Raw genomic sequence first — 26,791 nt, 5'->3', positions numbered from 1 at the left:
GAATTCCACGGACTATATAGTCCATGGGGTCGCAAAGAGTTGGACACAACTGAGCAACTTTCACTTAGGTTTATTACTTGCTGCCACTAGATTGTAAGCTCTTTAAAGGCAGGAATTTTTATCTCTTCTGCTCATTAATATATCCCAGTAGCCTGAAATAGTCCCTGGCACTCAGTAGCCACCCACAAAGCATTAATTGAATGGATGAATGAACTGATTAACAAACAGTAATAATCAACATTATTTTCTAAAATGTTTACATGTTAGAAATATATGAATGTGACATTCAGGTTCTGATTCTTCAGGAATGGCTATTCATACAAGGTGGCGGTTGCACTGTCTCTTTTCCTTGGATGGTTGGGAGCAGATCGATTTTACCTTGGATACCCTGCCTTGGGTGAGTGTATTTTATTTAAAAAAAATAAATTCTTGTGAAACTTGTAAGTAAATGTACCTATTCGTATAGATTAAATCTCTGCATACTATCAATAGTTACCAGTTCCATGAAGCTGGAGTTGAATAGTCAATGTTTTTCTCTGATTACACAGCTAGCAGTTAGCTCTGTAGTGAACTTGGTAAAAGATACTGACTTTGCCTGTTCTTTTTTCCATCTTTATGAAAACACACACTCAGGACAGTGTAGTCATTAGGATAGTAGACTGGAGTTGTCATTGCTAGTGCTATGCACACATTGGGTATTCAGTAAATGTCTTAGGAATAAATGCATATTTTTTCCTATCCCTCCAGAAATATTTGCCTTCTACCTGGATATCTGTCAGTGTTACTTTGGGAATAGAAACTACTTCTTCCTTCCTGCGCCTGGACCCGGTGAAGCCTCCACCCGAGGCTGGGGTGGAGGGTGGCCTGCGGGGCTGGGGCGGGAAGCGCAGGTAAGGGAGGGACTTGGCAAATAAAAAAAAAAAAAGAAACTACTTCTTTCAGGAGAAGTTGGGGTTGGAACTCCAGCAACCACTATGAGCTGGTGTGGAGCCTGATTATTACCCCAAGCATCCCTCCCCACACCTTCCCCCTGGTTGTAATCTTTACTTTACCATAGTTACTAATGCTTCTGAAAGCTAGTCACATTTGATGGTATCTTTTGTTTAAATAATACTTTCACATGTCTCCCCTTCTTTGAGCCTTAAAACTCTCTGAGTTTATCATCCTGTTTAAATCTGCTTCAACAGGTAGGGAAATTGTCACCAGAGAGGTTAAAGGATTTGCTACCTTTGGAGGCCTTGCTTTATACTCTGATATATTTGTTATCATCATTGTTTTATGGATAGGGAACTTGTCATGAGATTAAGAGATTTACCCAAGGACACTCAGCTAGTGACCTGAATTTGAACCCAAATACTCTGGCTCAAGAGATCATGCTTTATTTACTGTAGTACTTTGCTTCTATATTAGCCCTTCAGTGAGCAGTGTTAAAGTATCTGAGTGCTCTGCTTTCTAGCTACCAACACTAATCTTATTCTTTCCATCTTGCTACCCACCAGAGATCAAAGAGGAATCTTCACTGTGAGGTTCAGTTCAGTTCATTCTCTCAGTCGTGTTTGACGCTTTGCCACTCCATGGACTGAAGCACACCAGACTTCCCTGTCCATCGCCAACTCCCAGAGCTGGCTCAAACTCATGTCCATCGAGTCAGTGATGCCATCCAACCATTTCATCCTCTGTTGTCCCCTTCTCCTCCTGCCGTCAACTTTCCCAGCATAAGGGTCTTTTCTAATGAGTCAGTTCTTGTCATCAGGTGGCCAAACTATTAGAGCTTCAGCTTCAACATCATTCCTTCCAATGAATATTTAGGACTGATTTCCTTTAGGATTGACTGGTTGGATCTCCTTGCAGTCCAAGGGACTCTCAAGAGTCTTATCCAATACCACAGTTCAAAAACATCAATTCTTTGGTGCTCAGCTTTCTTTAGGTCGAACTCTCACATCCATACATGACTACTGAAAAAACGATAGCTTTGACTAGATGGACCTTTGTTGGTAAATTAACGTCTCTGCTTTTTAATACGCTGTCTAGATTGGTCATAGCTTTTCTTCTAAGGAGCAAGCATCTTTTAATTTCATGGCTTCAGTCACCATCTGCAGTGATTTTGGAGGCCAAGAAAATAAAGTCTCTCACTGTTTCCATTGTTTCCCCATCTATTTGCCATGAAGTGCTGGGACCAGATGCCATGATCTTAGTTTTTTGAACGTTGAGTTTTAAGCCAACATTTTCATTCTCCTCTTTCATTTTCATCAGGAGGCTCTTTAGTTCTTCTTCGCTTTCTGTCATAAGGGTGTTGTCATCTGCATATCTGAGGTTATTGATATTTCTCCCTGCAATCTTGATTACAGCTTGTGCTTCATCCAGCCAGGCATTTCTCATGATGTACTCTGCATATAAGTTAAATAAGCAGGGTGACAGTATACAGCCTTGACATACTCCTTTCCAAATTTGGAACCAGTCTGTTGTTCCATGTCTGTTTTTAACTGTTGCTTCTTGACCTGCATACAAATTTCTCAAGAGGCAGGTCAGGTGGTCTGATATTCTGGTATTCTGGTCTGGTATTCTCTTTAAGAATTTTCCAGAGTTTGTTGTGATCCATACAGTCAAAGGCTTTGGCGTAGTCAATGAAGCAGAAGTAGATGTTTTTTTGGAATTCTCTTTTCTTCATTATATAAATTTTATGTTAGGATTAAATAAGGGAAATGTGTTGAGGGTGAAATTAAATAAAATTTAATAAGATCCAAACACTCTTAAGAAAAATTTTCTTTATAGATACTTTATGTATATAGCATTATTTCCTCTAATTGATTTATTCTCATACTTGTCGGAGAAGACAATGGCAAGCCACTCCAGTACTATTGCCTAGAAAATCCCATGGATGGAGGAGCCTGGTAGGCTGCAGTCTGTGGGGTCCATAAGGGTCGGACACGACTGAGCGACTTCACTTTCACTTTCACACATTGGAGAAGGAAATGGCAACCCACTCCAGTGTTCTTGCCTGGAGAATCCCAGGGACGGGGGAGCCTGGTGGGCTTCCATCTATGGGGTCACACAGAGTCGGACACAGCTGAAGTGACTTAGCAGCAGCAGCTGAACTTGTGCTGCTTTAGCTGAACCCTTTTTTCACCATGAAGCCTATTTTTCTAATATTCTGTCTTTGTGTTTTTAGCTGTGTTAACATTGTGATTTTTCTTTACATGGCAATAATTGGTATATTTTATTTTGGCCATCTGTAGCATTAAAAGATTATGGATTCTCAAAGATAATAACTCTTTTGGAGCAGTTAATGGGGGGAGAGATACTCCTTTCATGGTGATGCTACTTTTAAGTGTAAATGTTTTCTTATGAGAATAACAAAGTGTTGTGTGTTTTTAAGCCCCAAACTTCAAAATCTTTGGTTATTTTATTCCTTTTTTCAAGTTTGGAGTTACCAGTTTGAACTGGCATATTATATCCACAGATCATGGGACAAATAAAGGTACATGGATTTGTAGGTTAAACTCTTCTAAGATTTGAAAGCTCTCCTTTATTGGCATAGGCACAAAAAGAATAGAGATACCCAATTACCAAATCATTACAGAACACATGTGCTTTGGCAAACATCAGCTTCAGTATGAAATAATCTACATTCTCTAAAATGGTTACACAGAAGAGTATTTGCAAGACTCAACCTGTAATAAAGCAAAAAATAGCCCCAATTTTTTTTAAATACCAAAAATTAATCTCTGTGCTTTTTATTTTATACCCAAATAAATCCTTTTATTGAATTTGTATACTTTAAATGTAAAATTTAAGTTACTAAAGTATAAATAAAGTACACTGAAAACATGAGCTTTTTGAATATCATCTGGCAGCATAATCTTTTTTGGAAGAATATATCTACAACAGTAATGACTCGGGATAAAAATGGATCCTTCTTGATTAGAAACATTTTTATTTGGAATTCCAAAACTTTAAAATCTAAATACATCATTTCTTTCCTTGATAAGATAAGTAAACAGGATCTGTATAAAGAGACCTAACAACTTTTTTACTTGGATAAAAAAGTCTACTTTTGGTTGTTCACAAATCCCTCCCTCCATCTTTTAAAAAATTAGTGTTGGTGCGCCAAATAATGAAATACATACAAGTACTGGTTTGCATTGGTTTTTATATCAAAAACATTGGCCTCTGTATACCGGTGCCGAATCGAATCTTTCAGACAGAGGTTTGGATGAAGTAGAAAAGAATAGCTTTATTGCTTTGCCAGACAAGGAGGGACACAACAGACTCCTGCCCTCAAGAACTATGTGTCCCAACCCAGGAGGATTTGATGAGGAGTTTTATAGCACTAGTTTCAAGGGTGGGGTTGCTAACAAGTTAGCATGTGTGTAGGGCCTGCACTCCTCTAATCTGGTCTCAGTTAATCTGGAAGAAAAGTGAAAAAAGTGAAAGTCACTCAGTTGTGTAGACTCTTTGCGACCCCATGGACTATACAGTCCATGGAATTCTGGCCAGAATACTGGAGTGGGTACCCTTTCCCTTCTCCAGTTGACCTTCCCAACCCAGGTCTCCTGATTGTGGGCAGATTCTTTACACCAGCTGAGCCACAAGGGAAGCCTAAGAATACTGAAGTGGGTAGCCTATCCTCTCTCCAGGAGATCTTCCCAACCTAGGAATCAAACTGGGGTCTCCTGCATTGCAAGAAAATTCTTTTTCAACTGAACTATCAGGGAAGCCCTAATCTTGATGAGACTCTGATTCCTGGCCTCTGTTGGCTTGTTGGCTGCTCCTTCCCTGATTAGCAACTGTTCATATCTGCCTTTTGGAGCTCAGGAAAGGTCATGGAGGCTGGATTCTCTTCCCTTCAAAAAAGAAAACAGGGACAGAAAGGCCAGGAGCACCACAGGGTCCTGGTCATTTCAGTTTTAATAAATGCTGTTTAAAGTGTATGCTACTTTGTGTTTTTCAAGTTGATCATAGATTGTTTCTAGTTTTTTGATAGTCATACAACAAATATTCGTCAAATTCTGCCGTACTGTTCAAGGAATTGACTTGAATAAGACAGATGAGAACCCTGTCTTCAGGAGTTTACATGGCATAGGAAGACAGAGAATTAATGAACAAACCGAGAAATAATTTCTGATCAACACTGTGATGGGAATAAATAGGAGACGTGTGATAGAGTGCTGGGGCTCTTGAGGGTAATGGCATGCTTGAAGAATTCTTGGAAGAAGTACCCTGAGATGAGAAGAGCTGCAGGAAGAACACCATTGGAAGAGGGCATCACGAGGGCAAAGGCGCTGGCACAGTTCCATTTTCTTCATAAAGTAGCAGTTCACTGAAGACAAATGTTTTTCAAACCATTCTTTTTTTTGGCTGTGCTGGGTCTTTGTTGTTGGATGCGGGCTTTCTCTAGTTGTGGTGAGTGGGGGCTGCTTTCTAGTTGTGGCTTGCAGGCTCAGTAGTTGTAGTGCAAGGGCTTAGTTGCCCAATGGCCTGTGGAATATTCCTGGACCTGGGATCAAACACATGACCCCTACGTTGGCAGGCAAATTCTTAAGCACTGGACCACCAGAATGTGAAGTCATGGGCCTTAGGAAGCAAAATAGTTGTCTGAGGACGCCTTACAGATAGCTGTGAAAAGAAGAGGAGCAAAAGGCAAAAGAGAAAAGGAAAGATATATCCATCTAAATGCAGAGTTCCAAAGATAAGCAAGGAGAGATAAGAAAGTCTCCTTAGTGATCAATGCAAAGAAATAGAGAAAAACAATCAAATGGGAAAGACTAGAGATCTCTTCAAGAAAATTATAGATACCAAGGGAACATTTATTGTAAAGATGGGCGCAGTAAAGGACAGAAATGGTATGGACCTAAGAGAAGCAGAAGATATTAAGAAGATGTGGCAAGAACAGAAGAACTATACAAAAAAGATCTTAATGACCCAGATAACCATGACAGTGTGATCACTCACCTAGAGCCAAACATCCTGGAGTGTGAAGTCAAGTGGTCCTTAGGAAGCATCACTATGAACAAAGCTAGTGGAGGTGATGCAATTCCAGCTGAGCTATTTCAGATCCTAAAAGATGATGCTGTTAAAGTGCTGCACTCAATTTGCCAGCAAATTCAGAAAACTTAGCAGAGGCCACAGGACTGGAAAAGGTTAGTTTTCATCACAATCTCAAAGAAAGGCAATGCCAAAGAATCCAAACTACTGCACAATTGCACTCATCTCACACACTAGCAAAGTAATGCTCAAAATTCTCCAATCCAGGCTTCAAGAGTATGTGAACCATGAACTTCCAGATGTTCAAGCTGGATTTAGAAAAAGTAGAACCAGAGATCAAATTGCCAACATTCGTTGGATCATAGAAAAAGCAAGAGAATTCTAGAAAAACATCTACTTCTGCTTTATTGACTATGCCAAAGTCTTTGACTGTGTGGATCACAACAGACTGAAAAATTCTTCTAGAGATGGAAATACCAGACCACCTGACCTGCCTCTTGAGAAATCTGTATCCAGGTCAAGAAGCAACACTTAGAACTGGACATGGGACAACAGACTAGTTCCAAATTGGGAAAGGAGTACGTCAAGACTGTATATTGTCACCCTGCTTATCTAACTTATATGCAGAGTACATCATGCGAAATGCTGGGCTGGAAGAAGCACAAGCTGGAATCGATATTGCTGGGAGAAATATCAATAACCTCAGATATGCAGATGACACCATCCTTATGGCCAAAAGCAAAGAAAAATTAAAGAACCCGTTGATGAAAGTGAAAGAGGAGAGTGAAAAAGTTGGCTTAAAACTCAGCATTGAGAAAACTAAGATCATAGCATCTGGTCCCATCACTTCATTGCAAATAGATGGGGAAACAATGGAAACAGTGAGAGACTTTATTTTCTTGGACTTCAAAATCACGCAGATGGTACTGCAGCTATGAAATTACTAAACGACGCTTGCTTCTTGAAAGATGACCAACCTAGACAGCATATTAAAAAGCAGAGACATTACTTTGCCAACAAAGGTCCGTCTAATCAAAGCTATGGTTTTTCCAGTAGTCATATATGGATGTGAGAGTTGGACTGTAAAGAAAGCTGAGCGCTGAGGAATTGATGCTTTTGAACTGTGGTGTTGGAGAAGATTCTTGAGAATCCCTTGGACAGCAAGGAGATCTAACCAGTCCATCCTAAAGGAGATCAGTCCTGAATATTCATTGGAAGGACGATGCTGAAGCTGAAACCCCAATTCTTTGGCCACGTGATGGGAAGAATGACTCATTGGAGAAGACCCTGATGCTGGGAAAGATGGAGGAGAAGCGGACAACAGAGGATGAGATGGTTGGATGGCATCACTGACTCAATGGCCATGAGTTTGAGTAAGCTCCGGGAGTTGGTGATGGACAGGGAAGCCTGGCGTGCTGCAGTTCATGGGGTCAAAAAGAGTTGGACACGACTGAGTGACCAAACTGAATTGGACCACCAGAGAAGTCCATGATCCATTCTTAGTGTTCTTTTTATAAACAAATTGAAGGAAGGGAAACTGTGATATTTCCAAAATACTCTGTGAAGAGGAATGCAATTCAGAAATAAATGAGTGAATGGATATAATACATATACTGAAAGAATGGATAAATTTCCTTGGGCAGCTGTAGTAAAGTGCAATTAATGGAAAAAATAATTAAAGGAGTTGTATAAGATGGTGAATAAAAAGTTCGGGGTCTTTAGGAAATAGAAAGGCTGAGAGAATTTATTCATTTCAACAAATATTGAGCATCTCCCACGTGGCAGGCAATGTTGTAGGTACTAAGGACACAGAAGTAAACAAGGCAGATGAAACACCCTTCTCTAAGGGGACTTCCATGAGACAGATAGTGATCGAATGTAAAATATGAGGTAGGTGACGAGTGTTTTGAAGAGAACCAAAAGCATTATTTTATGTAGTGTCCATATTTTAATATTTTGGAAATTATTTCCAGCATGTGTTATCCCAGTACATAGAACATTGTTCTACTGTATATCTAATACTAATGGAGGGGGGTGCGGAATCATCTAATTTACCTCCATATTTCAGTCTTACTTGTATATTTCCAAATGTGTGCCAGCAGGCGTTCTCATCCATTCTTACAATTTTAAGTGGCATCTGTTTGTAGTTGATGCTTAGAACTACCCTTTCACGAAGAGTCTTGCTTCATATCATCTTTATATCTCAAATGGGATGTCTGGAGAGCAGCTCAGGTTTAAATATAGAAGAGAGATTACTCATCCCACCCTCCACCCTCAATCTGCCTCTTCTGATTTCATCCTCATGTTTTAATGTTGTATTATTATATGTCCTAGATTCTATGCTCTGTTATCATCTGTTTTAATACTGTAGCTCTAAGGTTGGCGCCAAGGACAGAGGTGTACACAGAATTGGTGATTTTGACTATAGAGCTAATGAGAAACATAAGATGCTTAGGAAAAACGTATAGGGTAAATTGAAGATAATTGGCTTGCTTAAAGCATTTTGCTACTTAATTACAAGATCAGTGTATTTTTTCCAGATTACTTTTTTGTGCCTTGATGGTATTTAACTTTCTACTATAAATATATATTAAATTTTGTGTCTACAGTGTATTAAGTGTACATAAATAAGGGCTTAGGACTAAAAGATGTTCTGTAACTCTGTGTGCTGAGATTTAAAGATTTATTTTCTTAGGCCTTCTCTCTTAAGAAGTTTTGTAACATTACATTGAATTTTTACTTCAGACTGTATTGTTTAAATGAATGAGTCATTTTTGTAGTTTTTCTATGTAGAGGGTCTTTTAAACTTTTCTCATATTTTTAGGTAAAGATTTGGTTTTTTTTAAGTGTTAATTTTATACTCCTGATATAAAGCATTTGTGGTATATGCAATGATTTATTGGGAAATGGAAAAGTTTATTAATATTTATAAGCCTTTCCAGGTTGTAAATGACTTTACCTTCTTTTCTAGGTTTGTTAAAGTTTTGCACTGTGGGGTTTTGTGGAATTGGGAGCCTAATTGATTTCATTCTTATTTCAATGCAGGTGAGTTAGTTTCAGTCTAGAAGATAAACTACTTTTACATTCAAATTTGAGTTCTGAGGTACATTTTAAGTATGTTAGAAAGCAGGTAGGAATGCTTTTTCATTTTTCTTCAGATGCTAGATCTAAAGGATCTGTGGCCATGTTTTTAAGTAGCATTTTCCAACCTGTGCTCAATTAGTAGTTCTAAAAGACGTAAGAACTTCCTTAAAAATGATCTGTGCTCAAATATGATTTGTAAATGTGAGTGCAACTGAGATACAGAGATTTCTCTACTGCAGAACTTCTCAGAAGCTTAAAAATTTGTATTATGAACCTCTAAGAGGGATTAAGGTTATAAATATTTCCAGCTTATTGTCTCTTTTCCTGTTACAGCTGCATTGTCACTCACTATAAGAGGATACTGGTCAGAGTCTTGTATTTACATATGAATATGTAGAGGCAGACACAACATTTTTTTGCACTGGACAGGTTCTCTATACTAGTATTCTCTTGGTTGCAAATTGTAGAAACTGAATTGCAGCTAGCTGCAGGCAAGAAAGAAAACAGGAATGTCTGGGAGCACTCTGGAAAATCCAGGAGTGGGGCTGGTCTTGGAAAAGACCAAATCCATACAGTCAAATGATGTGCTCACCACTCTCCTCCTCTTAATCTCTGATTCTCTGTGTTAGCCTCGTTTTCTCCTGCTGCAGAGGTTTGTGAAATGCTAACCTTAAGCCAAATTCAAAAGTCCACCAGATATTTCCTAATAAATTATACTGAACTGGTTGTGGTTAACTCAGGGGGATTCTTAAATTAGAGAAGAGATGAATTTATCACAACAAATGTCACAAAACAGCATTTCAGTAAGCATTTATGGAGCACCTAATGTCTTCAGCAAGTGTTTCAGTTTGTATTTAGATTATCATCAGTTTTACTCTTCTTTTTCATACAGTATTTCCATTCCTTAATTCTGTCTGCTTGATGTTATCCTTATGCTCTAAAAGAAAGTCAAAATCTAGGAGATTTTTGGTAACATACTGTGAGGAGGGGACCATACTGTGAGGAGGAGGCAACATATGGACCAATAAGATACCAGAATTAAACAAGGAAAATATTTGGTTTTAAAGTTGGAATTTTCCTGTCTTTATTCATAAACATATGCCTAACCAAATATCCTGCCTTCTCTGACTGTGGGACAGGCAAGCAGGCATGAAGAGGCTAAGGTTCTTCTGCACATATGCTTGGAAATGGGTTTCTCACTTAAATGAGGATCCAAGGAATTTAATGTACTATTGGAATTCTTTAAGGGATACAGAATTCAGTGTCTTTAAAACCCAGTCATTTAGTTAATATTTCACACTAGGTTCTTTGGTGATATCGGTGCTTTGTAGCTTTATTTGTGTCAAATTATAGAGCTTATTTGTTGATTCAGCCACTGTTTTCTGGTACACATATACATGAACTTTTAAGAACTAATAGTCCTTTTCTTAAATATTTAGAATTGAGACTATCACATCAACAAATTATTGAGGTAGATTTAGAATGTTTGAATTTTTACACTAGGTTTCCCTAAATAAGACATTTTAATAGGGATGACCACTGTAGACTGCTTTCAGACCAGGGGAAAAATTAGTCATTTTTCAAAAGTAGCCAAGTAAAATATATAGCCTTATTCTACATGTTGTTTAATATATTTGACATGTGATGTTGACTGTATTAGTATTAGTTTTAGAGAATTATTTTTTCCGTCAATCAAGTAAGTTTTTACTATAAACATCATAAATTATGTTAACATTTTTGTCTTGAATATACTTTTTCAATTTCTCATAAACCTTTTACATTCTATCATCTTTGTTTATTCTTCTTTTCTTCTTTATTTTCTCCATCCCTAATTCTTTTCTTTTTACCATTAAATATTATTCCTCAATGAATTGCAGTGTTTTTTCTTTTGGGCTGTGATCCCAGAACTATATTGTGCATGAACTCAAGACCTATAAAAACATACTTTACTTCACAGTGTTTATAAGAAAAATCCAGGAAAATCCTCCTTAAAAAAATAGGTCTGGTTATCTCATCTTTGAACTGAAACAATATAAAGTATAATGCATATATTACTAAGGTAAGTAAGCTTTAAATATATCTATACTTACTAAAAATGCTTTCATGAGTTTATCTGTTAGTAAACTTTTGAAGTTTTTTCTTTTTTCTTTTTCTTAAAAATATGCAAATAGCACTGTGTGAATGAATGGTATAAAACAATACATAGAATTAATTCATTTGTGTGTTCAACAGAGTTTAAATCAGTGGTACATGTATAGCATACAGTTTTTCAATTATAGGCAACTTCGTGTATAATTGCTGTGTAATAGTTAGTCATAAGGCAGGTCTGACAATTTTAAAACATTCATTTTATGCTTATATATATTCATTCATATCGTGAAGAAAAATTAGGTAATTTGGTTTTTTTTTAAACGCACCAATACAGTATACTAACACATATATATGGAATTTAGAAAGATGGAAATATAACCCTGTATACGAGACAGGAAAAGAGACACAGTTGTATCGAACAGTCTTTGGGACTTTGTGGGAGAGGGTGAGGGTGGGATGATTTGAGAGAATGACATTGAAACATGTATGTTGTCATATGTGAAACGAATCATCAGTTCAGGGTCAATGCATGTTACAGGATACTCGGGGCGGGTGTGCGGGGATGACCCAGAGGGAGGATAAAGGGAGGAGGGAGGTGAGAGGGGGGTTCAGGAGGGGGAACTCATGTACACCTGGGGCGAATTCATGTCAATGTAGGGCAAAACCAACCAATATAATATTGTAAAATAAAAAAAAATAATAAATTAAAGATGAACAACAACAAAAAAAGTATGAGAATATTTGATTTTATTTAAACCTTATCTCACTCACACAATGAACATTTTAAAATATATCAAAACCACTGATGTGTACTTCACCAACAGAAAGAAAAGAAAATTTATTCTGTTAAGTAGAGACAAGACAGCCACAAATCAGAAAGATGAAGATGGGTAGAGGGAAAATGGAAATATGTGTTGGAATGTAGAAAGTTGTTAAAATGAAGTATGTCAAGGTTCTTTGTGATAATTTTAAAAAATTCATTTTCATTTCTATCAACATTGCAGAGTAGATTTCCTTAAAAGACTATTAACTATATAAGTAGCAAAATATACAAAGCAATATAATCTCCAGGAGTGTTTTAATTCTATAAATAAATTCATTAAATATCTCATTAGTTTGGCATTCAATGTATGTAAGTTGGGGAGCTTCCCAGGTGGTGGAGTGGTAAAGAATCCACCTGCCAGTGCAGAAGATTCAAGAAGTGTGAGTTTGACCCCTGGGTCAGGAAGATCCCTTGGAGTAGGAAATGGTAGCCCCTTCCAGTGTTCTTGCCTGGAAAATTCCATAGACAGAAGAGTCTGATAGCCTACAGTCCATGGGGTTGCAAAGAGTCAGACACGTCTGAGCCACTGAATACACACACATATGTAACTCATTTTAGCACTGGGTTCTGTATTGTTTTTGTATTTTTTTTTTTTTTTTTAGCTTTTACACACCAGGTTTGATTTTTCACACATAAATTCCTTGAGAAAAAAGAGTTTTATTAATTTTCTGTAGTACTAATAGTATGCTCAACATATTCTTTCAAAATTTTTGATGATTTGAGCTGAATGCAGTGTAACTTGTAAAAAGTGTATCTGTGCCAATTATAGGGAAGATAGGCTAAAAATGGTAGTTTTTAAAAAGTGAGTGCTTTTCTTTAGCTCTTTAAAGTTCTAAATTTTATAGGGCACAAGAGCTAATGAACAAAAATAAAAGTTGGTATGATAAAGTATAAATAGTAGGTTTTATACCATAAGTGAAAATGACTTAGCGCATTTAGGTATAAGTTTGGGTCCTTGCCCTAAAGAAACTTAGAATCTTACTCTCTCAGAAGTGTTGTGAGAGTAACATCCCACTTATTATCAGAAATATCTCACTGGAGAAATTCTCTGGCAGTCCGGTGGTTAGGACTCCATGCTCTCACTGCCAGGGACCTATTTCAGTCCGTGATCGGGGAGCTAAAATCCCATAAGCCATAAGCCATGCTGAGCAGCCTATATATATATATATCTCCTTGGGAACTGCAGGCTGAAAGAAGAGTTATCTTGATTTTATCTTCTCTAAATTCTTGAATTTTATTGAAATTTTAAGGGCCTAGGCTTTTCAGTTCAGAGCATAAATAAGATTCAGGTTATAGGTTCACTTCTGTGTAAGCCAGTTGATTTTGTCAAAGGCATAACCTGTGCCCTTGCTCCATGAAATACATGGTCTTGATCAAAAGAAGGACTAAATGTGTAATCACTCTAAATCTATTTCCAGTACTGGGAATGTTGATCAATGTCCTTGATAGTTCACTAGCTGTAGGACAGCAATATATAAAAACTGTTGCTGCTGCTGCTGCTGCTAAGTTGCTTCAGTTGTGTCCAACTCTGTACAACCCCATAGATGGCAGCCCACCAGGCTCCCCCGTCCCTGGGATTCTCCAGGCAAGAACACTGGAGTGGGTTGCCATTTCCTTCTCCAATGCATGAATATGAAAACTGAAAGTGAAGTCACTCAGTCGTGTCCGACTCTTAGTGACCCCATGGACTGCAGCCCACCAGGCTCCTCCAACCATGGGATTTTCCAGGCAAGAGTACTGGAGTGGGGTGCCATTGCCTTCTCCAATATAAAAACTAGATACCAAGTGTTTCAACAAGTTTTCTCTTATTTAACTCTGGAGTGATATATTGGGGAAATGACCTGGAAAACTGAGGAGACTGATGATAATTTGGGTAGTCTCTGCTTTGTCACATGATCCTAATTAGGTAGATTTCACTTAGTTCACTTACCTGTGGGCAGAGTTTTATTTAGTGAATTAAAGGAATGTTCAAAAAACAAAGTAGTCCTGAGACTGAGCCCAATGCTGTGTTTTCCTCAGGAGATAGAATGCTGAATCTTATTCATTTCTTGAGGAATGATGTTTATAATGGTCATTTAGGATTAATACTAACCAGTGTTTAAGTCAAATGAAGTCAGGGGATCTGACTGTATAATTTCTGGCACTGTGTGGGAATTTTAGTGCTTAATTAAAATGTGACTAATTAGATTTTTTAATGGTCTCATATTAAAATTAATGACATATAGAAGTCAGCTCTGGACACAAACATGTAATTTAACTTTTAAGAGAATGTGAATTTACTTCTTTGGAAAATTGGGATGGACACAGGTTGCATCATTATCCTCTAATTGCAGACAGCTGTGTCATTTTACTTTTTCGCCAGGTTAATAGATCTTCAGGAGATCGTATGATCTTGCCAGTGTTAATATTTGCATTCTTTATATGGAAGAAACTCTTAAATGGATTAGATAGTAAAATGATACATTGATAGAATTGCATGAAGTGTTTGTTTTTGTCCTTCACTCATTAATTCATCATAACATTTTAAATTTTAAGATATTTGAGTTATCTAAGCCATCTGACTTTAACAACAAGGCAAAGCCAGTAACTAACTAAGGGATCACATCTGTTTGATAAAGTTTAGGTTTAAAAGTACTTATTGGTAATGAAAGAATGCTCAAACTACTGCACAATTGCACTCATCTCACACACTAGTAAAGTGATGCTTAAAATTCTTCAAGCCAGGCTTTAGCAATACATGAACCATGAATTTCCAGATGTTCAAGCTGGTTTTAGAAAAAGCAGAGAACCAGAGATCAAATTACCAACATCCACTGGATCATTGAAAAAGCAAGAGAGTTCCAGAAAAACATCTATTTCTACTTTATTGACTATGCCAAAGCCTTTGACTCTGGATCACAATAAACTGGAAAATTCTGAAAGAAATGGGAATACCAGACCACCTGACCTGCCTCTTGAGAAATCTGTATACAGGTCAGGAAGCAACAGTTAGAACTGGACATGGAACAACAGACTGGTTCCCAACAGGGAAAGGAGTATGTCAGGGCTGTATATTGTCACCCGACTTATTTAACTTTATGCAGAGTACATCAAAAGAAACGCTGGGCTGGAAGAAGCACAAGCTGGAATCAAGATTGCCGGGAGAAGTATCAATAACCTCAGATATGCAGATGACACCACCCTTATGGCAGAAAGTGAAGAGGAACTCAAAAGCCTCTTGATGAAAGTAAAAGAGGAGAGTGAAAAAAGTTGGCTTAAAGCTCAACATTCAAAAAACTAAGACCATGGTATCTGGTCCCATCACTTCATGGCAAATAGGTGGGGAAATAGTGGAAACAGTGGCAGACTTTATTTTTTTGGGCTTCAGAATCACTGCAGATGGTGATTGCAGCCTTGAAATTAAAAGACACTTACTCCTTGGAAGGAAAGTTATGATCAACCTAGACAGCATATTAAAAAGCAGAGACATTACTTTGCCAACAAAGGTCCATCTAGTCAAGGCTATGGTTTTTCCGGTAGTCATGTATGGATGTATGGATGTGAGAGTTGGACTATAAAGAAAGCTGGGCACTGAAGAATGGATGCTTTTGAACTGTGGTGTTGGAGAAGACTCTTGAGAGTCCCTTGGACTGCAAGGAGATCCAACCAGTCCATCCTAAAGGAGATCAGACCTGGGTGTTCATTGGAAGGACTGATGCTAAAGCTGAAACTCCAATACTTTGGCCACCTGATGCCAAGAGCTGACTCATTGGAAAAGACCCTGAAGCTGGGAAAGATTGAGGGTAGGAGGAGAAGGGGAAGACAGAGGATGAGATGGTTGGATGGCATCACTGACTCAGTGGACATGGGTTTGGGTAAACTCCAGGAGTTGGTGACGGACAGGGAGGCCTGGCATGCTGCAGTTCATGGGGTCATAAAGACTTGGACATGACTGAGCAACTGAACTGAACTGGTAACCATCTTTTTTTCCTTTAATTTATTTTTATTAGAATGCTATTAAATATATAAAAACAAAACTACATTTTCCAGTTACAAAATCAAAAGTTTATAAATTACAAACAAAACTACAACATTATTAAAGTTCAGATAAAGTAAGCTCTTTTCTGTGAGGTAAAAAAATATATATACAATACAAAACTTGCCACTTTAACCTGTTTAAGTGTACAGTTCTTTGGCATTAATTACATTTACAATGTTATGCAGCTGTCACCAGTATCTATTTCCAAAACTTTTTCATCTCCCAAAACAGAAACTCTGCATCCATTTAGCAGTAAATCCTCTTTTTCCATCCCCCAGTCACTGGTAACCTCCAATCTACTATATCCCAAAGAATTTGCTTGCTTTCTAGATATTTCATATAAGTGGAATCATACACTATTTGTCCTTTTATGTCTGGTTTATTTCACTTTGCACAGTGTTTTCAAGGTTCATTGATATTGTGGCATGTATCAATTTCATTCCCTTTTATGGCTGAATAATAATGTTCCATTGTACGTATATACCACATTTCTTTTATCCATTCATCTGTTGATGGACACGGGGTTGTTTCCACATTTTGGCTGTTGTGAATAATGCTGCAGTGAATATTTGTGTACAAGTATCAGTTTAAGCCCCTATTCAGTTCTTTGAGGGTAACTACCTAGGAGAAGATAAACCTTTCTGTAAAGCTAATTGAAAACATCTTCATGACAATATAGGGGTTGTCTTCTTAAACAAGATCCCAAAAACAAACCAGAAAGAAAAAAATTACTTAGTTTGATACATTGAAATTAAGAAATTTTAATCATTTCTAAAAAGGATACCATGGACCGACCAAGTGACAGCAGGCTGAGTAAAGAACAGCGTGGGGCAGGTGGGCTCAGTTGCTCAGTCATGTCTGACTCTTTGCGGCCCTGTGGACTATAGCCCTCGAGGCTCCTTTTTTCATGGGAATCTCCAGGCAAGAACACTGGAGTGGGTTGCCATTTCCTCCTTCAGGGGATCTTCCCGACCCGGGGGTCAAACCCATTTCTCCTATGTCTTCTGCATTGCAGGTGGATTCTTTACTGCTTGAGTCATTGGGGATGCTAACAATAGGAATTATATGTGAAATATGCAAATCAATAAGATAATAGGGAATTTAATAGTTAAATGAGCTCAATAAACTAAAGGTGATTCGCAAAATCACCCAAAAAACTAATGTGTAAATAAAGAGGTACTTCTGGGCATTTACCCCCAAATGTTCATACTTCTCTCCACCAGGGGACAGGGGACAACTCTGTCTGTTGTAGTACTGTTTGTGGTAGGAGGACGTTGGAATTAACCTGGATATGGAGAATGGATGTAACACCAGGTAGCAGCTACAAGCATACCTGTTGTACATACAGGTACCATGGAAATGTCCTAAAATCTTAGTGTACTATGAAAATTGTTTGAATTTGAACAAGATCTACAACAGTATCATTTGGATAATTAAAAATGGATATCCAAAGAAAATCAAATGTTTTTCAAGAATAAATATCCAAGTCATATACCAAGTTAAATATATGCCCAATATTTGTGTGGGTACCTATGGTGGGCAACTGGGATTATGGAGAATTACCTTTGCCAACCAAGGTCCGTCTAGTCAAGGCTATGGTTTTTCCAGTGGCCATGTATGGATGTGAGAGTTGGACTGTGAAGAAAGCCAATCGCTGAAGAATTGATGCTTTTGAACTGTGGTATTGGAGAAGACTCTTGAGAGTCCCTTGGACTGCAAGGAGATCCAACCAGTCCATTCTAAAGGAGATCAATCCTGGGTGTTCATTGGAAGGACTGATGTTAAAGCTGAAACTGCAATACTTTGGCCACCTCATTCGACGAGTTGACTCACTGGAAAAGACTCTGATGCTGGGAAAGGTTAGGGGCGGGAGGAGAAGGGGACGACCGAGAATGAGATGGCTGGATGGCATCACCGACTCTGTGGACATGAGTTTGAGTGAACTCCGGGAGTTGGTGATGGACAGGGAGGCTTGGCGTGCTGTGATTCATGGGGTCGCGGAGAGTCGGACACGACTGAGCGACTGAACTGAACTGAATTGATGTTGGAGATGTATGGATGTGAGAGTTGGAATATAAAGAAAGCTGAGCGCTGAAGAATTGATGCTTTTAAACTGTGGTGTTGGAGAAGATTCTTGAGAGTCCCTTGGACTGCAAGGAGATCCAACCAGTCCATCCAGAGATCAGGCCTGGGTGTTCATTGGAAGGACTGATGTTGAAGCTGAAACTCCAATACTTTGGCCACCTGATGCAAAGAGCTGACTCATTAGAAAAGACCCTGATGCTGGGAAAGATTGAGGGTAGGAGGAGAAGGGGACGACAGAGGATGAGATGGTTGAATGGCATCACCGACTTGATGGACATGGTTTGGGTGGACTCTGGGCGTTGGTGATGGACAGGGAGGCCTGGTGTTCATGGGGTCATGGGGTTACAAAGAGTTGGACACGAATGAGCGACTGAACTAAACTGAACTGATAGTGGAGAGGAAAGATTAAGAACAGAAAAACAGGAAATTTAGTGATCACTGCTTAACATTCTTGACTTTAGTGTAAACTTCTAGAGTTTTCTGATTTACTCTTCTTGCTATAGACTTTCCACCTATAGAAAAGCCTACTCCTTTAAGTAAACAATTCAAAGGTTTTTTTTTTTTTTGCATTTAAGCTGCAAATAAAATTTCATGGTTGAAAACAATCAGAAATGACAGGAAAGAAGAAATTAAATTTCACCCAATTCCTCCAAACCACCACGAGCGATCTTCATAGAATAGGGGTGTGATAAGACGAAAGATGCCTGTATCAAATCCCCGGAACCTGTGAATATTGTCTTATTTGGAAAAAGGGTCTCTGCAGATGTGATTACATTAAGTATCTGGATATAAAGAGGTTATTTTAGGTTATCTGGATGGGCCCTAAATCCAATGACACATGTCCTTATAGGAGGCAGTAGAAAAGACACATACACAGAAAAGAAGGTGATATGAAGACCTTCACCCCAGGAGATCAGGGTGATGTTGCCACAAGCCAAGCAATGCCAAAGGGTGCCTTAGAATGGATTCTCCCCCAGAGTCTCTGCAGGGCATGTGATTTACTGACACCTTGATTTTAGACTTATGGGGTCCAGAACTGTGAGAGTAAATGTCTGTTGTTTTAATCCACTGACTTTGTGATGGTTTGTTACAGTAGCCACAGGAAATTCTGTAGAAGGATATGAAGTTGCTTTCTTGTGGCTTTAGGGCTTCTCACACAAGATACGTTAACACCCCTTTGTACAGAAGAGCTTTTCACAGCGTAGTGGCCCTCCTGATTCCCCTCTTGGAAGATGAAGGCCTGTAGCAACCTATTGGTCCATTAATTGTTAAGTGGTCTTTCTTCTCCCCATAGATTTCAGAAATCTGCCCCAGCTTATCAAGCAGAAATACTTCATGAAGTAGAATTTGGCTTCAGGCTATTTCTTAGCAGAGAAATAGACATAATTTTAAAAGTATTTGTTCATACTTTGTTGTCAGTGAACAAATGGCCGTACATCTTCTATACCAAGAATCTGGAGATTGGTAGTTCTAAGATTCCGACCAGTCCATTCTAAAGAAGATCAATCCTGGGTGTTCATTGGAAGGACTGATGCTGAAGCTGAAACTCCAATACTTTGGCCACCTCATGCAAAGAGTTGACTCACTGGAAAAGAGTCTGATGCTGGGAGGGATTGGGGGTGGGAGGAGACGGGGACGACAGAGAATGAGATGGCTGGATGGCATCACCGACTCGATGGACATGAGTTTGAGTGAACTCCGGGAGTTGGTGATGGACAGGGAGGCTTGGCGTGCTGTGATTCATGGGGTCGCAAAGAGTCGGACACGACTGAGCGACTGAACTGAACTGAAGATTTGTTAATTTAGAACTTAAAGACCCAAATCTTTTATTCCCTCCTTCCCTTCCTTCTGTCCCTCCTTTCTTCCCTTCTTCTTCCTTCCCTTTGCTATCTTCAGTTCCATTGCTTAGGATCACTTCTTGTATCGTTACTTTCAGAGGTGGAAAAGCACTTTTTTCCTCTCACACACATCTTAAAGCAGATAAGCCTCCCATTGAACTTGTCTCATAGATTGTCATCTCATTGGTGATCGATTACATGCCCAGGCTGAATCAAATCTGTGGAAAGAGGATCTACCACAATAGAACCAGTTGTTGAGGAGCCAGAATTACATAGTTTGAAGGGAAAGAAATGCTTTAATAAGATTGCTAAATTATACACAAAATTGGACCATGTATTACCAGGTAGTAAAACTGTAATCGTTAGGGCTCACTTATCTACAGGACAGGGGGAACAAAAGACCAAAACAATATCACATCATTCTTGTATGTCTTAACTCCTGACTTACCAAGATTGTAAAACATCTGGGTCCTAATCAATTTTTAGTTAAATAGTTATATTTCCTGAGAAAGTCAAGTGAGCCGTGGGCGGGCTTATTAGAAATGCATGATAGTAGAAGGCTATCCAATCATCTTTTTTCCTTATTTTCAACTTTTGAAATCTTTTTTTTTTTGACAGGAGTAAGTGAGAGTGTCAGAGGAGATGGCATAGGAAGAAAAAGATCATAGGGCAAAGGCCTTGTTCCAACCTACGCACATATTCCAGGTTAGGCCAGTTTTCAACCACATGATTTATCCTGTTTCTACTTGCTAGGCTTTCCTTTTTCTTTGTTTCTTTTGTAGAGTCTCAAAACATGTTGTAAATTCTAGTCACCCATTCTTTCTTTGTTTAATACACACACTAGTTTCCTCTGTGACTTTGCCATTGAAAATGTTTTAATTTTTATTTAAATTCATTAATCACATTCATAAATGTGAAGACAAAGCAATTTGATCTTTGGAGGAAGTTCAAGTACATGATAGCACCTAGCAAGGTATCTAGTATTATTTGAATACTAACATTTATAGTTCACTAGAATAAACTCCCTGTAGGCAGACTGTCTTGGTCACTGTTCTGTGTATAATGTCTAGCATGGTGCCTAGCATTCTGTGTCTAGCATGGACTGCAGGAATTAAGTATTTGTTGAATAGCCTTTAAAACCAAATTTATCTTTAAAATGATGAATGCTCTGTATTAGTGTTCTTCAAACTCCAGTTGCATAACCTCTAAAAGAATTTTTTTCTTAAGAAAACCCCTATCCTCACATGTTTTAAGTTGACATTTCAGTTTTCCATCATAAGCTTTTAAAAAGCTGCAAAGGATATCATTTCTAGTTTGCAAATATTGACATATTTAAATAAAACTGTTACATCAATTTTAAAATGTATCCACAGAATACAAATACCATAGAATTTAAAATATCCACTTAATGTAATTATTGATATACAGTTTGATCAAAATAGCAAAAACATGTTACAGATATTAGCAAATCATTTGTAAGCTAAAAAAAAGTCAAATTTTACTAGGAATGCATCTTTTAAACAAGTGACAGAGAGTATTTTTGGATTCTATTTAAAAGAGACATCCCTGACTCCAGTATTTTGAATTATCCCCTTTGACACATCAGAGATTTTTATACCTCAAGGCAATATGCCATCATGAGACTCAGCGTATTTTGATGGGGGAGGTATGCTTTACTGTTGTCAAGTTGGAGAAAGGAGCACAGGGAAAGGGAAGTGGGCTTGGGACCTAGCATGATGCTTTTATTCTAGTGTGATATCAGGTGGATCATTTTCACAGAGTATTTATGTGAATTAAGGATCTCAAAATGGATTCCCTTGCAGCTATCTGGGCCTGCATATACCTTTGTAGATCCCTGTGTACCCCTAAGTCTGCAGTTTGAAGATTATCTTAAAGGATAAGTTGTAGAGATCATGTTAAGTGGGTTGTCACAAATGTGATTAAATGGACAAGACTATTATGATGAGTGTGTGTGTGTATTTCTCCCTTTTCCATTCCATGTGGTTCTGGTAGGACTGTCAGTCATATTACATCATCTCCCAGAGGGAGCCTGACTTGGCCAATATTAATCCTATTCCCTTGGATACAGTAATTTGTTCAGCAATAGGCATAAAAACCAGGCACATCCGTCAGAGTTCTTCCCTGAAATTGATGTATATACACTGAGGAAGAAAATTTTACATTCTAATGGAAACTGCCAAGATATGTATCTAGAAGTTGGCAACCAAATAAAGGCAGGGAGGCCAAACCAAGGGCCTCGCGTGGTGTGGCATTTCAGTTCTTTAGGCCTTAGTTCCCCCAGCTGTCTTAATCCTGTGAGCTTCCCCAGTGCCCTTTTCAGCTGCATGAGCTACGAAATTACTTTTTTTGCTTGAGTTAGTTTAAGTTGTATTTCTGCTGCTACTGAAGTAATTTTATTAACACCTGAGAGAAGTAAACTCAAAATATTTTTTAAGTGTCTTCTGTAAAATGGGTAATTTGCAAACTTTTCTCTTCTAGATTGTTGGACCTTCAGATGGAAGTAGTTACATTATAGATTACTATGGAACCAGACTTACAAGACTGAGTATAACCAATGAGACATTTAGGAAAACACAGTTATATCCATGAATATTGTTTAAAAGAAACAGTAAGTGACATGTGTATGTAATCTTACTTATCTGTATAAAATTATGAGAATTTGAGAACCCGGGGAGATTTAAGAGATCGTCTAGTGTTGTAAACCTGTATTTTTGCTTATCAGGAAATGCAGGTTTAACTTTTTATAAAGCATTTTTGTATATGCACAGAACTCCTGCAGTTCATAATTCATATTGCGTCTTTGTAGTGAATATAGTTAAAGGACAAAGTTCGTAAGAAAAAAATAACATCAAAGCAAAAAGAGCCCAAAGGTTTATAAATGGTTATGATGAAAGTATGTGTTATAGATAATAAAGAATATTTTTTCTACTGCCCGTCCTTCTTAGGATCAGTGTGATCTTTAAACTTCATTCTTCTCTTCTCCTTTCCTGAACCTAAAAGTTGATGGAGTTTCAACCCTGAAACTACTACAAGTACATATTTTAACCTGAAGTTTGGTCCTGCCCACGAAAATTGTTAACCGACCTTAGAACTGTCTAGCAGCTTTCAGTTAGGCAGAGAGAAACACAGGCTGGATGTTTTGGCGCAGTCATAATCCTAGGATTTTAAGTTGACTCTGTTTCAGAGAGAGCTTCTAGAGGTCAGGAAGAGAATAATCATTCACTTTCTGTGTTTCGTGTATAAATAGGATATGAAGTATAATTTTGCCCTTAGGGTAGATTTTTTTCTTTTCTCCCAATAAAATTATGGGATATGCTTTCTAGTTGTTGTCCTAAAGATTGAATAGTGACAGACCCTTCCTGTCAAGATCTGAGGATTTTATTCAATTCATTGTCCACAAAATTTTCAGATCTTTCCTTATAAAGTATAAGAGTCTTTGGGTTTAAAATTGAAACAAAGCATAGAGAGCCATCTGCCTCTCCTATCCAGGGAAGAAATTGAGACCTAAGGAAGCTGAGACTAAGATACACAGCTAATCAGGACAAAACTGAACCTAGAACCTAGGCCTTCTGTGCCTTCCACTGGTTGTTCTCCACTTCCCACCCCGGCCCCCACTGACTACTTCATTTTGTATTATTTTCATTTTGGAAATTGTTACTCCTACTTTATGAGGATTGTCGTTTCACATAACCTTATTTTCACATGTAAGTTGTTGTTTCTCTTTTTAAAATATATAGACCGTTTTAAAGTTATAATGTGTAAAAAGCAAGAAATTGTAATTTAAAAAGCAATACCATTTTCTGCAGCCTGTTATAAAAACATTCAATTGAGATTCCAGACCCAAATTTAAAACTTGAAGGGCCTGTTGAGAAGGCATATCTCTGTATTGTCATTCGTATAATCTCCGGCAGTACTTACAGAAGTGCTCCCAGTGTAAGAAAAAATGTCTTGAACAACTGAAGCATTAAAACGTGCATCTATAAAAACCTCATTGGATTCTTTTAAAAGATTGTGTTTTAACATTTTTTTTTTTTTTCTGTTTTAGGATTTGGGCCTCCTTGTTTTAATAGAGAACTCTCAATATATAAGACTTCCAGATTTTCCTTTTTCTTTCTTCAAATGCCACTTTATGGATTCTTTTTAATTTTTTGTTGTTGTCAATGTTTTTGTTTTGTTTGTTTTTGTTAAAAACATATTGTTCTGAGATTTATTTAATAGAACTTTGAGAGCTGTATGATAAGAGTCTTTCTTAGGCTGCTGTCTCTATGAGATAGATAGTTGATTACCCTGATGTTAATGTCTTTTCCAAAGGCAAGTCACCACTTGTCCTTTTCACTTCTGAAAAATAAAAGTTTGACTTATTCACATTTTTTAGTGCTTTTTTTTTAAATTAAGAAACCCGTCTTAAATGTTGAATGTTACTGTCTTCTGTCTTTTGATCCTTCAAAGCAGTTAATCCACGGCGGGAACAAATACCATTTATATTGCTTGGGATTGCAGTCCTGTATATGAACACCCACCTGTTTTTTTTTGTAGCTTTCAGATCTGTCTTTACTTTGGTATCCAGGGAGCTAAAGATCTTCAGGGAGTCTGAAACCTTGATGTGCCACGGATACATCTGTCAATGATTCAGGACTCTGAAGTGTGAACTTTTTCCTTTTTGCTTTAGAAGTGATGCACTAACTTTTGGAGGGACCAGATGCTGACTCATGTAGCTCAGTGCAGTTATATTTGAAGCTGGATGGACAAGGTGGGAACACCAAGCAGATGATTAATGTCTTCCATCTGTTAGCACTGCCCAGCAGATGCTGGCACAAGTGTCTTAGGTGATGCAACAGTGTCTAGGGGAAGCAGCACTTGTACTTCAGCACTGGTTTTCCTTACTGTGTTCAGAGGTTTTAAGAAGAGGGAAATACATGAAATATTATGTCTCCATAATACTGTCAAATTGCTTTAGTAACAGGCATACAAATTTCAAAATTACTGGGATCTGGACTTCTTAAAAGTAAAAACCATAATTTTTCATCACTCATCTCAAAAATATACAATATAGTACAGTTAGCTCTCTGATATGTTAGTCATACAGTAACAGATTCTCCAGTTGGTGGGAGATTATTAAGTATTGATACAAGAAGTGAATTTGGATTTATTCCTCATATATGTCAGGAGGAGTCTCTGGCTTTTCATTAATGAAAATACTGTCTGTCATGGGGAGGAGCTGTTCTAGATTCTAGAATGCAGCAGGGAACAAAACACAAACATCTCTGCTGTTAGGAGCTTGTACTTTCTTGGGCTCCACTTTCTCACAGTGATAGTTTTGGCCTCGGTTAAGCTCGATGCCCATTTTTTAGTATTCCCTCTTTCCTTTGGTTGCAGACAGTGCTTTGAAGTTTACTTCAGGATCACTTAATCTCAGATTTTAAAGTCTGTAGGGTTTCCACAGCTATATCAGTTCAATTATATGAGAAATACCTGCAGTCAGATCTTCTAATCTTGCTTCCTAAGTAGTTTGTTACAGTTACCTTGACCAGGTGGGAAGTCTCTTTCAAAGCAGGTGCTTCTCAAAAGTATATTCAAATAAGCTATACTCTGATAAGAGTTGTTGGTAAAATCTAGAAATAAAGTCCCTTCACAATACTCTCTTAAACCTTTAGATTTTGTTTTCACTATGAATTCTTTAGTCTTTCCAGTTTGTGTAATTCCCTGTTGCCTAATATATGTAATTCTTCTACAGGTAATGTTTTTATGTCTTGTTTTTTATGTGAATGAATTTAAAGCATGTGAATGCTGTTTTTTGTTTTAGTTTCATGCAGCACTATAGTATCATGGCTATTTGTTAGTAGTGTGTATAGGAATTATATGTCAAGGCCTCTGTATGAGATGTTTTATTTGATAACCCTCCTCTTAGGACAGTGGCCAAAATTGTGAGACGGATTAGCTCAGTCATTCCTGGGATTACTCCTAAACCCTCTAGGGTAAAATGGGAAGGATTCTTTCAATGTTATAGAAACAGTGTTCTACAGAAGCATTTACAAATTGTACTGTGAAAGTCCTCAGTCGTGATCCACTCTTTGCGACCCCATGGACTGTAGCCCCCCAGGCTCCTCAGTCCATGGGAATTCTCCAGGCAAGTATATTGGAGTGGGTTGCCATGCCCTCCTGCAGGGGTTTTCCCAACCCAGGAATTGAACCCAGGTTTCCTGCATTGACGGCTGATTCTTTACCAACTGAGCCACCAGGGAAGCCCAAGAATCCTGGACTGGGTAGCCTGTCACTTCTCCAGGGGATCTTCCCAACCCAGGAATCGAACTGGGGTCTCCTGCATTGCAGGTGGATTCTTTACCAACTGAGCTACTGGAGAAGTCCTACAAATGGTACTACTTTAGCCTGAAAAGATGAATACAATTTCCAGAAGTACCTTTTTACCCAGGAAGATTTCTTACCTCCACTGTATTAAACTAAAGGACTGCTAAGATTTCAAAGATTCTGTTATGTCTACAGCCAGCATTTTTTTCATGAGACCACTAGGACTATAAGAAATATTAGTTTGACAATTTGTTTTATAAACAATTTCTGTGTCTTTTTCTTTTATTTTAACCTAGATGCTTAAGGCTGAGTTAGGTTATTATTATATTGATAGGCAGCCAGAAAGCTAAAATAGATAGAAACTAGCAAAAAAAGAAAAATTAGTTCCTAAAAAGTGCAAGTCTAAGATGTTAGTTCCTCTTTCTTATTCAAATGCCTTAAATGTAGACATTCCCCAGAGTGTTGGCACCTTCCTTTTTTGTCTCATTAAATCAGAATCCATTTTGCTTTTTTCTATTTACAAAATTAATACAACCTTAA

General features: G+C 37.9%; 1 protein-coding gene across 5 annotated transcripts in view; it reads left to right on the top strand.

Annotated features, from left to right (window-relative positions):
- The window catches only part of TM2D1 (TM2 domain containing 1), a 68,112-nt gene that overhangs the window by 24,634 nt on the left and 16,687 nt on the right, over positions 1 to 26,791 (top strand). The window contains exons 4-7 of one of the 5 annotated variants that reach the window (XR_008682703.2): positions 306 to 397; positions 8,957 to 9,030; positions 20,543 to 20,629; positions 22,424 to 22,554. Coding sequence is in view for 4 of the 5 variants with exons in the window: in XM_055402063.2 (XP_055258038.1) it covers positions 306 to 397; positions 8,957 to 9,030; positions 22,424 to 22,534 (277 nt within the window). In the remaining variant the exon portion in view is untranslated. The other 4 variants (XM_055402063.2, XM_055402064.2, XM_088835347.1 and 1 more) reach the window with 4 other exon arrangements.

Source organism: Moschus berezovskii, chromosome 4 (genome assembly GCF_049115385.1).
Source record: "Moschus berezovskii isolate FMDL1 chromosome 4, NW_MosBer_1.0, whole genome shotgun sequence".
Classification (NCBI taxonomy): Eukaryota; Metazoa; Chordata; class Mammalia; order Artiodactyla; family Moschidae; genus Moschus; species Moschus berezovskii.
This window is presented reverse-complemented; position numbering and strand designations above follow the sequence as displayed.